General features: G+C 27.7%; 1 protein-coding gene across 1 annotated transcript; it reads right to left on the bottom strand.

Moving 5' to 3' along the window:
* Positions 1-2,261: 2,261 nt before the first annotated feature.
* LOC148232492 (uncharacterized) lies at positions 2,262-12,887 on the bottom strand. Its single transcript, XM_088191287.1, has 28 exons — positions 12,625-12,887; positions 10,822-11,482; positions 10,542-10,749; positions 9,317-9,520; positions 9,051-9,124; positions 8,779-8,978; positions 8,602-8,716; positions 8,321-8,535; positions 8,057-8,247; positions 7,841-7,991; positions 7,504-7,699; positions 7,304-7,446; positions 7,126-7,234; positions 6,966-7,058; positions 6,778-6,788; positions 6,081-6,351; positions 5,802-6,009; positions 4,960-5,163; positions 4,727-4,800; positions 4,445-4,644; positions 4,268-4,382; positions 3,989-4,203; positions 3,737-3,927; positions 3,525-3,675; positions 2,855-3,050; positions 2,656-2,798; positions 2,487-2,595; positions 2,262-2,420 (listed from the first exon to the last, which is right to left on the bottom strand). The coding sequence occupies exons 2-28, from the start codon at positions 11,075-11,077 to the stop codon at positions 2,323-2,325; spliced, it is 4,341 nt and encodes a 1,446-aa protein (XP_088047413.1). The 5' UTR covers positions 11,078-11,482; positions 12,625-12,887; the 3' UTR covers positions 2,262-2,322.
* Positions 12,888-14,594: the final 1,707 nt, after the last annotated feature.

The following is a 14,594-nucleotide window of genomic DNA, read 5'->3' on the forward strand; positions in this document are numbered from 1 at the left end:
ACTTTTCAAAATCTCAAACCCCGAAAAGGAACGAATTCACTCGACCCTAAAGTAATAAATTTGCCCTTTCATTTATTCAGCTTTGAATTCGAAGATTTACTGCATCGCTTTTACGGAATTCGTAAATCAATCGAAGAATGTGTGAAGGGTTGAGTGAATAAAACACATTATATTGAAGCCCATCACGTCACCACTTGATTTTGCTTATTGTATAATATATACATACGTGAGATTTCATACACATAATTAAATTTATTATTAAATAAATAATTTAATATTTTTTTAATGTCGATCTGTTAAAAATTATTGAGGCTCTTAGACGTTTCTAGATCTGCAACGTTTTTCTAAAAAATAAATATATGTGACTCAAGCATTGTTTAATATTATTATATTTTTTAATTAAATGATACTTAGCTTTTAGAAGTAAAGCTTTTTCTAAAACCATATAAGATGATTTAAAAAGCATAACAAATAGATTACAGAATCATTACAAGATCTCCAATGAAAGCATGCAAACAAAATTATATTAAATAAATATTGAAATTATCGTACAAACTATAATTTACCAGAAAATAATATATGTACATTTTTTAAAAATATTTAATGATATAATTATTCTTTGTATAATAACCATAATAATTAGTTACGGAAACCTCTCAAGTCATAATTGTAATAAAAAATAAAATAAGAATTATATAAATAAATACAAATATTAAAATAGAATTTTCATTATCTGTTGAAATAAAAAATAAAATTAGTTAGCTATAAATATATAATATAAAAAATATTTTAAATATATAAATTTATAAAAAAAAAATAAAAAAAAATGTTTTGTCAAATAATTATATAAATATTACACTGAAAATATATATTTTTATTATTGAAAAAATCTTTTTTTATATTTTTTATCACATATTTAGATTTTCTGCTGTGAGATTAAGAGTGCACTAAAGAGTCGCGATCACGTCTCTTATTCTTACCCGTCGCAGCCAGGATGACAGCTATGAGGAGCTAGAAATAAATATGTGGTATGGCGCTTATCTATTTTAAGTGTGTAAATTATATTTTTTTTTAATGTTTAATGGTATAATTGTTGTCTGTAATAAAAAATAAATACATATATTAATATAGTATTTTCAATATCTGTTGATATTAAAAAAAAAAAGTTATAAGACTGAGTGAATTCATGTTATATACATTTTTTTATATTTTAAATAAAGCTTGAAATAAATGAGGGTGAAGTTTTAATTTTGTATCGACGATGATATATTTTTATCTTGAACTTACGTTTATATTTTCCAGTGAAAAATAAAACTGGATTTTTCAATTTAATAGATAAAGCAAATTTATTAACATAATTTTGTTTAAAAATAACAAGGCGAATACACCTTTATTTTTGACTAAGATTTAAAGGTTAAATTGTTAAATCTCAATAATATACATAAAGCTAGACTAAACATTTTAAAGTCTCGGTGATATATCAAGTTACGAATAAATTAATTTACATTTAGAGCAATCTTCAGTAAAATGTTTTACTGTGTTTAAAATTTGATTAGGTATAAGTTATACATTTACAGATCTGAAAAGGAGAAAAATATATAATATAATTTTATAATATTTATAATAATTACATCACATGTACGACAAAATAAAAAATATAATTTTATAATATTTATAATAATTACATCACATGTACGACAGAGCAAAAAAAAAGTTTTAATTGCTTCATTAATGTAAAATTTTTATGATAGTTTAAAAATTATAAATAATTATTTGGCTTCTTGACTATAGAGTTTTATAATGTCAGTTAATTGCGGACAATGTTTTTATCATTTGCAATATAGGAGCATCAAAATTACGTGTTTTAAAAAAATAGCGTTAAAAAATCTTTCTAATCAGAGATCGATTTTACTTTATTTTTAATTATATTATTTTATTATTAGCTAGTATTTTTATACATTTTAATATATATTAGAATTGATAAACTCATTCACGGAAATTAAGCACAGCACAGTTTCCCTAATAATTATTTGCTGTGGCCGAATCTCGTCGCGAGACTAAAAGCAATAGAAAAAGTTTTTAAAATCTTGAACCATAAAAATAAACCAAATCACTCTTTCTGAAGTTGATAAATTAGGCATACCATTTATTTAGCTTTGAAGCTAAAGATTTACTGCATCGGTTTTATGGAATTCATAAATCAATCAAAGAATGTGTGAAGTGTTGATTGAAAAAAAAAACACATTATATTGTAACCTAGCATTATTTTATCTACATGAGATTTCATACACATAATAATTTTTAATAAATATAATACATATTTTAATATTTGTCAGTGTTAGTGATAGTAACATTTGATCGTTCTAAATTATCGAGGCTCTTAGACGTTTCAAAATCTGCTACGTAGGTTTTAGGTTTTTCTAAAAAATATATATTACATAAGCATTATAAAATATTATTAAATTAATTAATTAAATAATACTCACTTTCTGAAAATAAAGCTTTTTCTAATACCATATAAGGTGATTCAAAAGCCATAACCCATAAGTAACTAACAAGTATGGTCATTACAAGATCGCCAAAGAAAGCATGTACCTAAAATTATATATAAAAGTAAATATATTATTTAAAATGTTCGTATAAGCTATAATTTACCAGTTGTATTTGTATAAAGTCATCGTGGCCTCGTCTTGATGATTTTAAAAGTATTTGAACTAACGGATGCAAAAGATACATTGAATATGCCAGGCGTCCGAGGATTTCCCATATTCTAAAGCTCAGTATCCAGTTGATGGGACCTGTGTTAAAGTACGAATTAGTACTACAATAAATTTAATTAATATTAAAATATTACCTCCATAGCCGAATATGCAAGAAAAGACGATCCAAATTATGCAAAATGACCAAGCGGTCCTTGCAAATGCGTTAAAAGTTCCATCTTGTAAGTCATTAGCTTGATGCTTCATATCTGCTATAGTTTTAATGCCAAATACTACGGCTCCCAATACAATAAAGCATACTAGCCATCCAAGTGTCACTAAAGTATTCATCTGAAAAAAAATTAGGCAAATTAGCAAATTATATGGTTGGTGAATAAATTATAAAAAATTGTATTGTACATTTAAAAAATTTAAAGAGTGATTTAAATAAGTTTAATAATAGTTTTTTTTTTATTTTTTAGATTAAATTAAGACCATCGTGGCCTAACAGGTTACACCAATGCGCCACGATGGTCGAAAACAAATTTTAAATTTATAACGTATATAAACATAAATATAACAATACTTAAACATAACAAAAAATTATAAAATATCAAAATTAAATGATACAAACTGGATCAGATCCTCGTAGCTAACATTAAATAGGTCAATATGTAATGCCAGCGTATTAAGGAGACGGATGGCTGCAGCTATAGGCGAGTCGGAAAGTGCGGATGTCCTAGCCCTAACGGCCATCAATAGAGGTCGCGATCGTGATTCTCGAAAATGTTATGGATGTAATAGCTTTAATAAATATATACTAACTCTTTTCGATCTTGTCATTTGACCTCTCTTAGCCTGCCATATGTGCTGTGTTTTATATAAAGCAAAACCAGCTGCGAAACCTAAGAGCCAAGGTGTTGCTCTCATGTGTGTCGCCATATAATAATGCGTTTGGTAAGTATCTTGATCAGCGCTAAAATAATAATAATAAAATTATTGTTTATTTTGTGAAAAAAATATCATCGGTAACTTACGCAATTCCCAGCATTCCTCCTAGCCATTCGTGCGTATAAACAATGACAGTGACAGTAATCTGAGAAGCCAATGTCCAAAATGTAAGATTTGCGATGCCAAACTTTTCATTTTTCAGCAAAGGATATAGTAAAATTGGCGAGATGACATATAATTGGGTATCGACGCAGAGATACCATAAATGACCCAAGCACTAAAAGTATAGCATGTGATTAAAACACTATTTTATTATTTATTAATAAAGTTTTACTTACAAATTTTAGAGGATTGACATAGTTTTGGAGGTACAAGAGAGTAGACCACCAATATTCTTCACATGGTTTCCTTAAAGCAGTTTCTAAAATAGGCCAAAATGGGCCATTAACCATATAAGTGTAAATGGTAATGTTGAAAAATAATAAAGCAGCCATCGCTGGCCAAAGTCGCAAGAATCGATGGAAGTAGAATAGAGGAAGACTAAAAGATTTAGCTGAAAATATATAATAATAAGTAGGTGTTGATATTATATAACCATTAAATAGGCATTTTTTTACTTTTATCTGTTTGTTTGAAAAATATGTATGCTAATAATAGGCCACTCAAAACAAAGAATGTATCTACAGAAACAGTAGCACCTATAAGCATCATTGATCCTAATGTTTGAGACCACTGAAATTTATTTTCGATTATATTTTTGGTTCTGGTTTAAGATTAGGATAATCGAAACTTACATCAAGTATTAAAATGTAGTTTGTTAGCGGAAAACCAATATCTGTTGAATATCGGTGTCCCATTATAACCCAAAACATAGATAGGACTCTGATGCCATTTAAACATTGCAGATTGCCACTGCTTTTGTTGCTTTTAATCAGTCTTTCGGTGTTCGTATATAATGAGAACGAGGCAAGAACATTATGGTGACGATGTTGATCTAATAAATAAATAAATTAAATACAATTGGAATAAAAATAAATTAAAAAGTTCAAAGGTCCTTGAAAAAATATATATTTTACCATCATAAAATTTTGATATTAAATCATATGTAGTGCTCATTACGATTATGCCAGCATACAATGAAAAGAAAACTCTAAAAAAATAACATTTAGAAATATATATTGATATAAATAAAATAAAAATAGATTAGTAAAGGAAAGCAAAGTTGTGTAAAAGCAACCACCTTAAAAAAATATTGTTGAAATAACTTGCAATACACTGTTTTGCTTTTGTATGTTAAAAAATATATTACATTGCCGCTATAGTAGTGGAAGTAAATTCAGGTCTTTCTGTAGTACTGCAAGAAGAATCAGATAACAATATGGCAGTCTCATTGATATTTAGAGTACGTTTCATGATTTGGTATATAATGATTTCAACTTGTTTTGCAGAACAAGAATGAGGTATACAAACAGCGTTCATAAGCCCAGCTGGATTTCCATTTTCATCGATACCTCTGAAATGATATAAAGCAATTTAAAACACATAATAAAAAAATATATCTAATACATATAAATCAAATCACACAGATTCAACTTTATCTTTCAAATCAATAAATAGCACAAAATTTTGATAAAATAGTTGTATGACTCATGTTATATTATTTGCACATGATGATGAAATATGTATAGATTTTTGAGTGCTATTTTTATTTAAACCATGTTCTCATAATTAACTTTTATTTATATATTTAATTAAAAAAATACAAAATATTCTAATCTTATAAAATTATTATTTTAGTAAATATGACATTACTGTCTTAATATAATTTTATATATTAATTATTTAAAAGATAATGCTGTAATGATGAATTAAGTAAAAATAAATTTGCAAAATCTGTACAAAATACAGCTTAAAACTAGCCTTAAAATATATTTCCTAAAAAATATTTTGCTAATGAATTATTAAAATAATATTTATTTTAATTATAATATTCTTAACATTTAGATGTAGCAATCAAATACAATTATTTTATTAAGCAAGCGCTATTGTTTAATGTTAATATTGAATTAAAAGATTAAAATTTGTCAATTCATGGTCTTGATTAAACAATTTATGCTTAAAACTACTAAAAACGCAAATTAAAAATCTTACCTATTCATTGGTGTGTTTATATCGAAAAGATCGTACATTTTAGACGTTTTTAATTTTTGTAATTTATCAAAAGGCAGTGTTGCAAAACAGTATTTTCCTTTTATGTCCAAATCTTTTTCGTTAATTGATAAACACTCATCAAACTGACCCAAGCTCAGGAAATTATAAACTAGGATTCCCGCTTGAGGTTTGCCACAAGAATCGAACACTAAAACATAACACTATTGTAGTATATAAAAACATTTTTAATTAAAAATCAAGATTATTAATCATACTAACTTTTCAATGCCCATTTTTTGTTTAAAGACTCTGTCCATTTTAAAATGTCTTTAATACATTTTACAGGATTCGTTTCCTTGTTAGATTTGACATAATCTCCCAAACGCTCTAAGAAGTTCTTCTCCGTCAAAAAATCGTATGCTTCTCTATCTAAGTAACCGTCTTCGAACGGATCCCATTCTACACTTTTAACAACTGTAATAATACTTAATAAAAATAAAATGTTATAAACTCTTAATAAATTCATCTCGAAAGAAAGATGAAAACACAACTAAAAAAAATGTCGATAATCGTTAGTTTATGTAGACATCTCTTTGATTATCTGTTTTGATTGAATAATCTGTGTTTTTTTATTAGATAATCGTCTAATTTTATGTATTACACTATTATCAGTTGAAATTATAATGACGAATTTTTATTTGAATTACTAATTAAAAATCAATTTATTTAGCCAAAGTGTAAATTTGTAAAAAAAATACATCTTTAAGTGTGTTTAGAGAATTTTGCAATAAATTTAATTTTATTTCACAGTTTTGGTTCATATCATATATAGTACGAGGTGTGATCGAAAAATACTGTGAATGAATTTTTATAGCAGCAACTGCTGACGCTACATTGAGATAGTCAGTGTCAAGTTTGAACAAGTTGACATGTCAGCCGGCGTCCGCTACTCGGACTTCGGTCGACTTCGGCTAACTTCGCCTCGGACTACTTCGTGAGAGTGTAGAGCAGGCATTAGAGATTCATAAATCAATCAAAAAATGTGTAAAGGATTGAATGAAAAAAACATGTATTTTTAAATTTGTTTGTATTTTTTATATACATGAGATTTCATACACATAATTTATTTGAATAAATTAGTAAATAAATAATAAAAAACTTAACATTTGTCAATTTTAGTGAGAGTTACGTCGAACTGTTCAAGATTTTCAAGGCTCTTAGGAGTTTCAAGATCCGCTATGTAGGTTTTAGGTTTTTCTAAAAAAATATTTATTACTTAAGCATTGCTAAATATTATTGAATGTATCGATTAAATAATACTCACTTTCTGACAGCAAAGCTTTTTCTAGTACCATGTAAGGTGATTCAAAAGCCATAACCCATAAGTAACTAACGAGTACCGTCATTACAAGATCGCCAAAGAAACCGTGCACCTAAAATTATATATAGAATAAATAATTCTAAACGTAATAATTAAAATATTTTTATAAATCATTATTTACTAGTTGTATTTGTATAAAGTCATCGTGGCCTCGTCTTGATGATTTTAAAAGGAGCTGAACCATAGGATGTAAGAGATACATAGAATATGCCAAACGCCCGAGGATTTCCCATATTCTAAGGCTTAACACCCAGTTGATAGGACCTGAGTAAAAATAATAATTAAATATGATATTAAATTAAATTTATGTGACAATTGTACCTCCATATCCAAATATGCATGAGAAGACGATCCAGATTATACAGAATGACCAAGCGGTCCTTGAAAATGCGTTAAAAGTTCCATCTTGTAAGTAATTAGCTTGGTGCTTCATATCTGCCATAGTTTTAACGCCAAATACTACGGCTCCTAAAACAACGAAGCATACGATCCATCCAAGTGTTGCTATAGTATTCATCTGTGGAGGAGAAAATTTAAGCCATTAAAGTACTATCATAAAATTCGGTTATTATACCATTTATATTTATTACACATTTTTTATATATGATTTACAATATTTATATATTCATAATATTTGATTTAATAAGTGTGTACTAACTCGTTTTGATCTTGTCATTTGCCCTCTCTTAGCTTGCCATATGTGCTGTGTTTTATATAAAGCAAAACCAGCTGCGAAACCTAAAAGCCAAGGTGTTGCTCTCATGTGGGTTGGAAAATAATAATGTGTTTGAAATGTAGCTTGATCAGCTCTAAAATAATGTTACCATTAATGTATATTTTCTAAAAAAAAATCAAATAGACTTAAGAAACTTACGCAATTCCCAGCATTCCTCCTACCCATTCGTGCGTATAAACAATGACAATGACAGTAATCTGTGATGCCAATGTCCAAAACGATAGATTTGCAATGCCAAGTTTTTCATTTTTCAATAAAGGATATATTAAAATCGGCGAGAGGATGTATAATTGGGTATCGACGCACAGGTACCATAAATGACCCAAGCACTGAAAGTAAAAAAATAATTAAATTTATTTGAAACACTATTTCAATATTCTATAGGATTAAAGTTTTACTTACAGATTCTATAGGATTAACATAGTTTTGAAGATATAATAGAGCAGACCACCAATATTTTTCACACGGTTTCCTTAAACTTCTTTCTAAAATAGGCCAAAATGGTCCATCAACCATATAAGTGTATATGGTAATGTTGAAAAATATTAAAGCTGCCATCGCTGGCCAAAGTCGCAAGAATCGATGAAAGTAGAACAGGGGAAGATTAAAAGATTTAGCTAAAAATATGTTTTAATGAGTAAGTGCTTATATTGTTTATTTAGTAAGTTATAAAAATATATTACTTTTATCTGTTTGTTTAAAAAAAATGTATGCTAAAAGAAGACCACTTAAAACAAAGAAAGTATCCACAGAAACTGTAGCACCTATGAGCATCATTGATCCTAATGTTTGAATCCACTGAAATTTGTTATATATTACATTTGTGATCATATTTTAAAATATTAATATTAAAAACTTACATCGACTATTAAGACATAGTTTGATAACGGAAAACCACTAGTTGTAAAGTAACGATGACCCATTATCACCCAAAACATGGATAAGACTCTGATGCCATTTAAACATTGCAGATTTCCAGTACTTTTGTTACTTTTCATTAGTCTTTCTGTATTAGTGTACATTGAGAATGAGGCAAGAACGTTATGATGACGATGTTGATCTAATAAATTGAAAATTAGTACATAAAGCATATTTTAAATACATAAGATTATTAAATAAAAAAATGTAATACCTTCATAAAACTTTGATATTAAATCATATGTAGTACTCATTACTATTATTCCAACATACAATGAAAAGAAAACTCTGAAAAAATACGATTCGGAATTATATATTAATATACATATATATATAAAATAAAAGTAGATATGTAAAATGTAGCAAGGCGGTGTAAAATTGTTTTAATATATTCCATTTTTTTTATTTGTCCTTCTAACGAATATTGCTGAATTATTTTTAAACACCGTTTCACTTTTATTTGTTAAAAAAATATATTACATTGCCGCTATAGTTGTGGAAGTAAATTCAGGCCTATCTGTAGTACTGCAAGACGAATCAGATAACATTATCGCAGTCTCATTGATATTAAGTGTACGTTTCATAATTATGTATATAATTTCTTGAACCATTTTTGCAGAACAAGAATGAGGTATACAAACAGCATTCATAAATCCAGTTGGATTCCCATTTTCATCGAAACCTCTAAAATAAATTTATTATATCAATAGTCATATATTTTGTTTGTACTGCCCACGAATGGGCGATGGGTGATTTTGTCCGGTGTTAAAAATGTGATTTTTTCTCTTCAACTATTTTTCACAATTTTTTTTTCTCTAAAAATATTTTACATTTACTGCGACATTGGAGGGCGGTAGGTATAAAAAGGTTGACGACTACTGAATTACATCATTGATTGTTTCATAATAAAAATCGCAAAATCACTCTGATTCAACATGTTAGACTGCAAAATCTAGACATCGCACCAAATCGCGATAACATATTTATATGACTCATGTTATCTTTTGTACATGATGATAAAATAATTATGGGTTTATAGGTTACATTTTTATTTAAATTAGATACTGATAACTACTTTATCTATTAAAAAGAGAAAGTTAATTTAAGTGATTTTAAAGTAATAGAGAAACAAATAAACATATAGAATTTCTTACGTTAAATTAAGCGTAAGCTAAAAGTTTTTTATTTGTAATAATAATAAAAGACTAAATAATATTTTGTGATTTTTCAATAATAATCGTGTGAACGATAATGCTGTATTTAAAGGTAATTAAACTTTGATATGCTATATTTTTAAAATGTTTAAAATGACTTGCTTAAGATGATTTTAGAAGTTTGCGAGTATTAATATTTTTGAAATCTCAGGATTCATAGAGATTTTCGCTTACTTTCTTTCTAAATTTTGGCTGCGATGCTCCAGCCATGGTCACAAATTATCTGTAACTCAAAGTGACTACGGCTGGAGCATCGCACCCGAAATATAGAAAGAAAGTAAGTGAAAATCGCGATGAATCTTGAGATTTCAAATATATATATACATATAAAATATTTTTTATATAATTATTGTTATTTAATATACATGTATAAATTTAAATATGCAATATTATTATGTAATATTTAACAACTTATTTATAAAATATTAATCTATCGTCCTTATTAAGCACTTTAGGGTGAAGAAATAAAAACGTAAATAAAAAAATCTTACCTATTCATTGGCGTGTTTATGTCGAAAAGATCGTACATTTGAGATGTTTTAAATTTTGGTATTTTGGAAAACGGCAGTGTTGCTAAACAGTATTTTCCTTTTATGTCCAAATCTTTTTCGTTAATCGATAAGCACTCGTCAAACTGACCCAAGCTCATAAAATTATATACTAGGATTCCCGCTTGAGGTTTTCCACAAGCATCGAACACTAAAACATAACAGTATTGTAGTATACAAATACATTTTTAATTAAGCATTGATAAATATTATTCATACTTACTTCTTAATGCCCATTTTTTATTTAAAGACTTTGTCCATTTTAAAATGTCATTAATACATTTTCCAGGATTTGTTTTCTTGTTAGATTTGACATAATCTCCCAAACGCTCTAAGAAGTTCTTCTCCGTCAAAAAATCGTATGCTTCTCTATCTAAGTAACCGTCTTCGAACGGATCCCATTCTGCATTTTCTGCACTTTTAACAACTACAATTATGCTAAATAATATAATAATGTTACAAACTCGTAATAAATTCATTGCAAAAAGAAGATTAAGACGTAACTGAAAAAAATGTTAAGCATCGTGTGGTTTTGTAGACACACGTTGCTTATCTGCATTGATTGGGTAATCTATTTTTTATTTGATTATCGTTTAATTTGATGTATTATACTAATAATAATTAAATGAATCATTAAGTACGTATTCTAATTTCATATTCATTTTAATATTGTATTACATTACATAGTTTCATATTATGTCTTCACTTTACCATAGATGTTTGTTAGTAAAATATGTTCATATACCATAACATACCTGAGAGAAAAGCATTTTTTTTCACATTATGGGTCTGAAGTATCTATAATATAATTGTTCTAAGCCGTCACTTCTTCGCTTCCGGACACGCATAACTTAAAATGAAATATCTCCATTCAATTCTCTACTCTGTAAATCGTATCGCTTTGTAAGAACGGTGTTTAATAATACACGTAAGGCCGGTTTCACACGTGCTGGATGGATTCACCCGGCACCGGACCGGCGCCGTGTAGTGGGGATCGTGTTGTATGGGCTAGTACCTACCATTTCAGACGTGCCGGACGAATCCATCCGGCGCCGGCCCGACACTGCCCATACAACACCACCCCCACTACACGCCGCCAGCCCGGTGCCGGGCAAATCCATCCGGCACGTGTGAAACCGGCCTAAACCAAGGAAATATATTAAATTATAAAATATAATAAAAATAAAAATTGAATTTCTTTTGTTGCTTTCCGAGGCACCGGTAATGCGTTCTGTTGTTTCGACCAATGAAAAATAAGCATTCAAATATAAAACAAGATGGCCGACAGTACCGTGACAACAGTTTTAAATAATTAATATTTATTAATAAAATTTTGCTACGCGGCAATAATTTTCATTCATTTGTCATTTGATTGAATATAAATAGTCGGATTGCAAATTAATTAGGTGTGTTATAACCATGAAAATTAAATCCATACATAATGTATTAAGGATTAGAAGAATACATTAATTAAACTAGATAAACAATCATAAAACAATCTTCGTAATGAAATCTTCAAATTTTGAATTCCTGGCGACGGGCTCCGAGGCCAAAAAGTGAGTTTTTCCTTTTATAAATAATCAGATTGCAAATTAGCTAGGTGTGTTATAACTATGAAAATTAAATATATACATAACGTGTTTAGGATAAGAAGAAAACATCGATTAAATTAGATAAACAATCTTCGTAATGAAATCTTCAAATTTTGGATTCCCGTCGCCGGACTCCGAGGCCGAAAATTGAGTTTTTCCTTTTGTATTACATAAACATTGTCATCGCTTCCATTTTAATGCACATATACGTTAGATTTTAAGAATTGCAAATAAACCAGATATGTTTTAAATGTGAACGTGTAATATATCCTCAGTATGTATGAGGATTGAAAGTTAATGTCGATCAAATCGGCGCTGTCGCAGTTGGAACACTATATTTGATATATCAGCCAACGGACAGCTTATAAATGTGTAGTTTCTTGAATGTTATCTAATAAACGACATTTTACATATATAAATATGTGATTGCATACCTGGAATAGTAGGTTATTTTTAATTCCTATGTGGCAAAATATGTATACGTCATGGTTTTTATTCAATTTTTCTTCTGTGCCATCATTCCTCTTTCGGAATAGCCAAATTCAAGATATTCAGTTACGTCAAACTGATGTAGTATGTTCTTTATAAAAAGATAATATTTGCTGACAGTGACTTCAACATGAGAAGATTCACTCTTTGTTTATATATACCAATTCTACGTTGTAGTCGTATAGGTCATCAAATTGTTCCATTATTGCTTCTGAAAAATAATTAAAAAACAATAAGACTCTGATCAAGAGTAAACATTAAACACATTATTACTACTAATATAATCCATAAATTAAATATAAACGACAACCGAAGATCAAAATTGACGGTAGTTACTGTAGAGAATTAAACACCTAGATTGGCATTTCTTCATCTTCTACAAAATTGTCGCAATATGTCATATATTAATTGTTTGCCATATGTAAATGTTATTGATCTATTATTGCTTCTAAAAATTAACTGTAAACGATACTATATAGTGGGTAAAATGTAACTTTTTGTTTACACCAATATGAGATTTTTCATTATTACTAGCATTGTAATGTTTAATTAACTTTGGTATATATACCTTTAATTGCCCAATTACCGCTGTTTGTCTTTTAATATTAGACCCTGGAAAGTCAATGGTAATTTTGTTAGAATAACCGTGATATATTATTCATATAACCAAACACTTACTGGCACACTCATAATTTATAGTTTTAATTATTTTATACACTTTGAATCATCTTCAATTGACACTTTGTAAGAAAAACGCCGTGGTTATAACATATTTCACTGTTAATTTAATTGAACAGAAACGAGCGCTTGCCAGATGACAAGAACTGTCACATGTAAGCAAATTTGAAAGGGAAATTCCCTGTTTTGCGCGCGCTTGAGAACGAACTACGAAATTGGTTTTAACGATTTAAATTGTAAAACACTTATCAAAATATGTATAAAAATCATCAAATTCTAAAAAAAATATTTTTTAAAATATGTTTAGTTTATACAGGATTTAAAATATAATATAAATAATGTGGATTTGTATTAGCTTCTTTATACAAAAAAATATGTACAATAATTTTGGCAAACGTTGGCATTTTAAAATTAAAGTTTTTAATTTTTTTTTTTAAATTTCGCTTGAAAAAACATTTTTAACAAAAAGGGGAAAAGTTTCAAAATAAGTACTATTCATTACCAACCAACTACTAAACATATAGTGTTATAAAAATCCCTCTTACTGATGGCTTTGAAAGGAAACTACACAAAATTGTACAAAATTATAAAATTTCAAGATTTATTCAAAATATTTTTTTCAACCTTAAAATATTTTTTATTTTATTTTGGATTTTAAATTTTATTAATTTATTATAGATTTTAAATATGTTTACTTTATTATTAATTTTAAATAAAGTGAAAACTTTTTGCACTTATTCATTATTAAAATATATATTGCTGCGCAGAAAAACATTTGCTTTAAAAAATATATTAATAAAAATATTTTTTAGTAAAAATAAACAAAGGTCTCAAAATTATTAATATTTTTAAAGCGCATTTTTTAATATCAGTAAAATTTTTGAGCGGATTTGTTACCGATGCTATTTCTTATTATTATTATTATTTATTTAAACTGTAAACCTACTTTTAAATTATACAAAATGTTACGTATTAATATTATTTTTTATGTTAAAAACATATTGGTATTTTTTTGTTTTATTATTATTTAGTTAAGTTACAAACCTATATTAAAAATAATACACCGAAATATCTTTGTAACGAAATAACGAAATTCCCAGTATAACGAATCCTTAATTTGTCCCCGATAAACTTTCATATAAAATGTTTTCATTGTAACGAAGACTGATCTCAGTATAACGAAATATTTTTATCCGAATGACGTTGCAACTTGATACAATATTTCTCCGAATTCAGT

Source organism: Plectrocnemia conspersa, unplaced genomic scaffold, assembly GCF_051122295.1.
Source record: "Plectrocnemia conspersa isolate PC_06_02 unplaced genomic scaffold, ASM5112229v1 ptg000009l, whole genome shotgun sequence".
Taxonomy (NCBI): Eukaryota; Metazoa; Arthropoda; class Insecta; order Trichoptera; family Polycentropodidae; genus Plectrocnemia; species Plectrocnemia conspersa.

Excerpts from the sequence above, each read along its gene's own strand:
- LOC148232492 (XM_088191287.1), bottom strand. The coding sequence starts at position 11,077 with ATGAATTTATTACGAGTTTGTAACATTATTATATTATTTAGCATAATT. Across the intron at positions 9,125-9,316 it reads TCCACAACTATAGCGGCAAT|AGTTTTCTTTTCATTGTATG; the intron begins GTAATATATTTT and ends GTATTTTTTCAG. Across the intron at positions 8,248-8,320 it reads ATGTTAATCCTATAGAATCT|TGCTTGGGTCATTTATGGTA; the intron begins GTAAGTAAAACT and ends TTTTACTTTCAG.